This window comes from Propithecus coquereli, unplaced genomic scaffold (genome assembly GCF_000956105.1).
Source record: "Propithecus coquereli isolate 6110/MARCELLA unplaced genomic scaffold, Pcoq_1.0 Scaffold65, whole genome shotgun sequence".
Classification (NCBI taxonomy): Eukaryota; Metazoa; Chordata; class Mammalia; order Primates; family Indriidae; genus Propithecus; species Propithecus coquereli.
Genome location: NW_012152507.1, coordinates 6,229,815 through 6,237,118, shown reverse-complemented (window position 1 = coordinate 6,237,118; position 7,304 = coordinate 6,229,815). Strand labels below are relative to the sequence as shown.

At 43.5% G+C, this 7,304-nt stretch overlaps 1 protein-coding gene across 1 annotated transcript in view; it reads left to right on the top strand.

The window, feature by feature from the left end:
- VSTM5 (V-set and transmembrane domain containing 5) overlaps positions 1-6,394 on the top strand; it is a 32,722-nt gene extending 26,328 nt beyond the window's left edge. The window contains exons 2-4 of the mRNA XM_012660056.1: positions 5,637-5,963; positions 6,080-6,220; positions 6,351-6,394. Coding sequence (XP_012515510.1) covers positions 5,637-5,963; positions 6,080-6,220; positions 6,351-6,394 — 512 coding nt within the window. The remainder of the gene's footprint in view (positions 1-5,636; positions 5,964-6,079; positions 6,221-6,350) is intronic.
- The last annotated feature ends 910 nt before the right edge of the window (positions 6,395-7,304 follow it).

The window sequence follows — 7,304 nt, the reverse complement described above, 5'->3', positions numbered from 1 at the left end:
TCTCTTTCTTCTAAAATTCGTCTTTTTTGCAGAGACCTTCTGACTGGCGGCTTGTCTCATCCGCCATCTTGGCTCCTCCCCCTAACACACTCCTGAATAACGAATGGGTCAAAGAAGAAATCAAAAGGGAAATTAAAAAATATTGTGAAACAAACAAAACTGGAAACGCAACATACCAAAATTTATTGGGTGCAGCAAAAGGAGTTCTAAGAGGAAAGTTTATAGCTATAAATGCCTACATAAGGAAAAAAGAAAGATGTCAAATAAGCAACCTAATTTTACTCTTCGAAGAACTGGAAAAAAACAAACTAAGCCCAAAGTTAGCAGAAGAAAGGAAATAATAAAGATTAGATCAGAAATAAATGAAATAGAGGCTAGAAAAAAGTCAGTGAAACTGAGTTGGTGTTTTGAAAAGATAAACAAAATTGGTAAACCCTTAGTAGACTAAAAAAAAAAAAATAGAAAAGAAAATTACAAATGAAAGAGGAGATATTAGAATGGGTACTACAGGAATACAAAAAAGTATAAGAAATTACTTGTGTTAGTCTGTTTTGTGTTGCTTTAAAGGCTAGGTAATTTATAAAGAAAAGTGGTTTATTTGCCTCATGGTTCTGCACACTATACAAGAAGCATGGCGCCAGCGTCTGCTTCTGGTGAGGGTTTGAGGGAGTCTTTAATCGGAAGCAGAAGGTGAAGGGGGAGCAGACGTGTCACATGGAAAGAGAAGGAGCAAGAGAGAGAGGAGGTGGTGCCAGGCTCCTTTAAACAATCAGCTCTCATGTGAACTAATACAGTGAGAACTCACTCATCATCGTGGGGAGGTCACCAAGCCATTTCTGAGGCATCTACCCCCACAACCAAAACACCTCCCCTCAGGCCCCATGTCCAACACTGGGGATCAGATTTCAACATGAGATTTGGAGGGGCCAAACATCCAAACCATATTACTACTGTGAACAATTATATGCCATCATATTGGAAAATCTAGAAGAAATGGATAAATTCCTAGAATCATACAGCCTGCCAAGACTGAATCATGAAGAAATAGAAAATCTTAACAGACCAATAATGAGAAAGGAGATTTCATCGATAATCAAAAGCCTTCCAACAAAGAAAAGCCAATGACCAAATGGTCTCACTGATGAATCTACCAAACATTTAAAGAATTAATGCCAATCCTACCAAATTCTTCCTGGAAATCAAAGAGGAGGGATCACTTCCAAAGGCATTTTATAAGGCCAGCATTACCCAGATACCAAGGCCAGAAGAGAACACTACAAGAAAAGAAAATTACAGGCCAATATCCCTGATGTAGATGCAAAAGTCCTCATCAAAATACTAGCAGATTGAACTCAGTAGCACTTTAAAAGGATCATGTTCCATAATCAAGTGGGATTTATCCCTAGGATGCAAGGACAGTTTAACATATGCAAAGTAATAAATGTGGTACACACATTTACAGAATGAAGGGAAAAATCATGTAACCATATCAATAGATGCAGAAAAAGCGTTTGACAAAATTCAACATCCTTTCATGGTAAAAGCACTCGACAAATTAGGTATAGAAGTAATGCATCAGAACATAATAAAGGCTATGTATGACAAGCCCACATCTAACATCATCGCACTCAATGCTGAACACCTGAAAGCTTTTCCTCTAAGATAGGGAACAAGAGAAAGGTGCCCCTCTCACTACTTCTATTCAACACAGTACTGGAAGTTTTAGAGTAATTAGGCGAGAAAAATAAGAGACATCAAAATCAGAAAGAAAGAAGTACAATTGTCTTTGTTTTCAGGTAACATGATCTTATATATAGAAAACCCTAACAACTCTACCAAAAAGTGTTAAAATTAATAAATTCAGTAAAGTTGCAGGATACAAAATCAACATACAAAAATCAGTTATAAAAAAGACCTATCATTCGATCCAGCAATCCCGTTACTGGGCATCTACTCAAAGGAAAAGAAGTCATATCAAAAAGACACCTGCACTCATATGTTTATCCCAACACAATTCACAATTGCAAAGATATGGAATCAATTTAAGTGCCCATCATCTGATGAGTAGATAAAGAAAATGTGGTGTGTGTGTGTGTATATATATGTATATACACACACACACCACGGAATACTACTCAGCTGTAAAAAAGAATGAAATAGGCCGAATGTGATGGCTCTCACCTGTAATCCTAGCACTCTGGGAGGCCAAGGCGGGAGGATCACTCAAGGTCAGGAATTCAAGACCAGCCTGAGCAAGAGTGAGACCCCATCTCTACTAAATATAGAAAGAAATTAGCTGGACAACTAAAAATATATAGAAAAAATTAGCTGGGCATGGTGGCGCATGCCTGTAGTCCCAGCTACTCAGAAGGCTGAGGCAGAAGGATTGCTTGACCCCAGGAGTTTGAGGTTGCTGTGAGCTAGGCTGATGCCAGGGCACTCTAGCCTGCGCAACAGAGCAAGACTCTGTCTCAAATAAAAAAAAAATGTTGGCAAGGATGTGGAAAAAAGGAAACCCTTGCACCCTGTTGGTGGGAATTTAAATAGATACAGCTATTATGAAAAATAATATGGAGATTCTTCAAAAAATTAAAAATAGAACTACCATACAATTGAGCAATCCTACTGGGTATGTATCCAAAGGAATTGAAATGAGTATATCAAAGAGATATCTGCACCCTGAGGTTCATTGCAGCATATTCACAATAGCAAAGACATGGAAACTACCTAAATGTCCATTGATAGATGAATGGATTAAATATATGTATATGTTATGGATATCATTCAGCTATAAAAAGAAGGAAATCTTTCCATTTGTGACAATATGGGTGAACCTGGAGGACATTATGCTAAATGAAATAAGCCAGACACAGGAAGACAGATACTGCATGATTTCACTTGTATGTGGAACCTAAAGAAATCGAATCCATAGGAACAGAGTAGAATGGTGGTTGCCAAGAGGTGGGAGTTGGGAGAAAGAGGGAGGTGTTTGGCCAAAGGATCCAAACTTTGAGTTATAAGATGAAGAAATTCTGTCGATCTAATGTTCAGCATGGGTGGTGACGGATGTGTTAATTAATTTCATTGTGGTAATCATTACACAACGTGTAGATATATCAAATCATCATGTTGTATACCTTGACTATATACAATCTTTGTCAATTAAATATTTTAAGTTTTTTTCAAAAAAAGAGGTTTTTCTGATCAAGAGAAAACACAGAAACCGGCAAGAACCAGTTAGCCAGTTTCCAGCTTCATCAGCATCTGAGAAAGGGGTTGTTATTTTTGTTTTTCAGTTTTGCTGTTTCTTGGGCCAAAGTAACTGAAAGGCTCAAAATGAAGTAAGGCTACAAAAGGGGCTGGAATCTGTCAACAACCCTGACCAACACAGTTAACTAAAGGTGCATGACATGCACAGTGGTTATGATACAGATTTGTCAATAGTTCTAAATGTAGTTCTCTAAATCTTACAGTAATCACTAATCCAACTGCTCATATTTGAGTCAGAGAAATCAGGAAACAGATTTCTCCATCACCCAGTAAGGACTTGTTGAGGTTGGCATACCCATCAAGGATAGTAACTATCGTGGGTTCCAGCACTTTGACAAAACCTCAGATGCGTGGCCTCCTGGCCAGGCATCTGTGGTTTCCTATTGTCAGAGCATTGATTGTATCCTTGGGGGTTGCAGCTTTGTATATGTTTGCTGTGGCTGAACCAAGAAAGAAGGCATATGCAGATTTCTATGGAAATTAGATTCTGTGAAGGATTTTGAGGAGATGAGGAAGGCTGGCATCTTTCAGAGTGCAAAGTGATTTTGGAATATAAAATAATTTTTTTGGGTTGATTTACATAGAAGTTTGTCACTGACCTGTGTTCCTGAGCTATGAATATGGGGGCTGAGGAATAGTTTCTCTTGATAAATAAACAATTAACAAATACTGTGAAAAAAAAGAAATCGGGAAACAGACAAATAGATGATAGGTAGATAGTCACAAAGTAGAGATACAGGGTTTGGAATCAGACTGCCTTTATTTACTAGCTATGTGGGCATATTACCATCATGTAAAAAGAAAAAGAGATAGTGACTGTGAAGTACTTAATATAGTAACTGGCACATAAGCCTTAATTAATTATAGTTCTCTTCCCTATATGTATGTCAGCTTTTAGATGTACTTAATTTTTCAAACCACTAAAGCAGCAACCTTCCTATCAAGAAATGGCTCACGCTTCCTGTTGCTATAAATATTTGGTCATTCACTTATTCATTTACTCAGCAAACATTTATTGACCAACCACTATATGCCAGGCGTTGTCCAGGGGACCCAAGGGTGAAGAAAACACATAATTCCTGCCCTCCTAGGGCCGGCCTGGAATTTGTCCTCTGTGTTCTCCTTTAATCCAGTAACTTTAAACTCTGCCCTTTGTTCTGTGTTAAAGAATAACTGTGTCATGCATTGAGGGCTTGAATGAGAAGGAGTGATCCAGGGAGTCATGAGAACAGTCCTTGGGTATCTGAAGGGCTCCCACATACAGAGAACTTCTGTAGTTTGCATTGCTACAAAGGGGGCAGAGTTCAGGTTGAAATAAAAGGGAGCTTTCTAAATAGAGCTTCTCCCAATGGGAAAATGTTGTCCTGTGAGTAGAGACCTCTCTATAACTGTAAGGAAGAGGTCAAGCAGAGGTTGAAATCCAAGATCGAGGGGCCTTATCTGGTGAGGGCCTTCTTGCTGCATCATCCCATGGCAGAAGGGCAAAAGCACACGGGTTCAAGAGCGGGAAGGGGGCCTAACTCATCCTTTAATCAAGAACCCACTCCTACAATAACGGCATTATCCTAATCACCTCTTAAAGGTCCCACTTCAGAATTGTTGCATTGGGGATTAAGTTTCCAGCACATAAACTTTGGGGGACACATTCAACCTATAGCATCCCCTTACCCGCAGCACGTTCCCCATGGCAGATGTTCTCAGCTTAATGGGGAACATCACCCTCCTGCCTGAGCCCTCCTATGGCTTCCCACCCCCCTTGACAGCCTGACATCATGACTCGGCTCCCAGCCAGCTCTCCAGCCTCATCTGTTAAACCCTCCGCATTGCTCATTGCATTCCAGCACACTGGCCGCCTTTCTGTCCCTCAGACACCCCCTTGTTCATTCTCGTAGGTTTTGCATTTGTGGTTCCCTTTGCCTGAAATGCTGTTCCCCTATGTCTTCACACGGATGCCTCCTCCTCCCCCTCCTCCCCTTGCCGTCTCCCTCTCCTCCTCCTCCTTGTGCTTCGGGTCTCAGTTCAGATGTCATTTCCTCTGTGAAGTCTTCCCTAGCCATCCTATCTAATGTTGTGTGCAACCCCCACCAGTCACTGTTACCCTGTTCTGTTATCTTTTAAGCATTTGTCATTATCTAAAATTATCTTGTTTGCTTATTTATCCCCTGTGTGTCTCCCTTATAGAACATAAGCTCCAGGGAGCCCTGTGTCTTATTCACCACTGTAGCTTCAGCATTAGAACCTAGAACAGTGCCTGGCCGACAACAGGCACTCAATACATATTTGTGAAACACATTAATGAATTGTATAAGTTCACATCAGTATAAACTCGTGTGAGTGGGCCCAACATCTAGCCCGTCATCCTGCAGGTCAGGGGGTGTCGCTGTACATTCCCCAGTCCACCATCAATGCCACTGTGGAACAAGACATCCTGTTTTCGGTGGAATACTCCTGTCACGGCGTGCCCACCATCGAATGGACATATACATCCAACTGGGGCGTGCAGAAGATCGTGCAGTGGAAGCCAGGGACGCAGGCCAACATTTCCCAAAGCCACCAGGACAGAGTCTGCACCTTCGACAACGGCTCCCTCCAGCTCTTCAGCGTGGGTGTGAGGGACTCTGGCTACTACGTCATCACCGTGACCGAGCGCCTGGGGAGCAGCCAGTTTGGCACCATCGTGCTGCATGTCTCTGGTAAGACAGCCCCGGGCGGGCACCTCTCTGAACTGCGAGTGTGTGGGAGGCCGACTGCACGATATTAAAAGCGACGTTGTCTCCGTCTTCCCCTTCTCCTCACCCCGACCCCGTAGAGATCCTCTACGAAGACCTGCACCTTGTCGCTGTCTTTCTTGCTTTTCTCACTGCCGTGGCCGCAGTATTAATCAGCTTCTTGTGGGTTTGTAATAAGTGTGCGTATAAATTCCAGAGGAAGAGAAGACACAAACTCAAAGGTAACTCACTGGGCCCTGTGATAATCCACGCATGGTTTTGAGGCTGGGGGTGGCATGCATTATCTTGTTCTCACTAAGAAAGCACCGTGTGGCTGGTTTTCCACTCACTGACTTGTCCTTTGCTTTGCAGAAAGCGCCACTGAGGAGATTGAGCTGCAAGACGTTGAGTGTTAGCCAAGGCTGGGCCCAACTGCATTCCTACCTCAAGAGGATACCATTCTCCAGCAAAAGGAGCAAGTGCAGCTATCAGAGCCCTGTGCTGGCCTCCTGTGGTCTTGCCACAACAGCCCGCCACCGAAGGGACAGCTGACATAACAAAATCGACGGCATGGAGTTGAAGACTACGGGTGGGACAAAGTCGGTTCTAGGAGTCACACTGAGCTCAAGGAGAAGAGTGACTGAGGCTTTGAACAGGAGCTTTACTTGGCTGCAGCTTCAGGGTGGTGCTCACCCATAACCAATGGCACAGTGCAGGTACTGGCTGCTGGCTCTGGCCAGGGGGATGGCCCGGGAGCGGAGTCCCTGCGTCATAGTCATAGGGCAGGGCATCTCCAGACTGATGTGCAGCCAGCATGGGAACGTGCTCACTGTGCCTTTGTGCCCCTGTCTGCTCCGCCTGCCAACCCCATCTCATATCCCACAAGCACTGGCGTGGGAGCTATTGTGGGAAAAGCTGAGGCTTTTAGACAACCCGCTGCCTCAGCAGCAGAGACAGGACATTGAGGGGTGGGGGTGCTATTTTGTGCTGTAGTGAGTTGCTCAGAGTGAGGCCCCATGGCTTGGAGCTTCAGGGAGAGGAGCTCAATGCACTCCTGAGGGACCAGCTTTGGGTACAAGGAATAGGGAGAAAATTATCCTTTTCTTCTGCCTCATTCCAACGTTAATTGGATTTTCCCTCCCGTGTTCCCAAGTAGGCCAGTGTGAGGAACACCGCAGCTCGTCTCTGCTACGGGCCTCTGCCCTCCTGACGAGCTGGATGATGCCACCTCTATGAAAGCTGGAAAATCAGTAATCTCAGGCTTTGGATCTGGCCCTTTCGGTCACTAGCACTTCGTGTCCCGAGTCAGGCCCTAGCTGTCTGCTG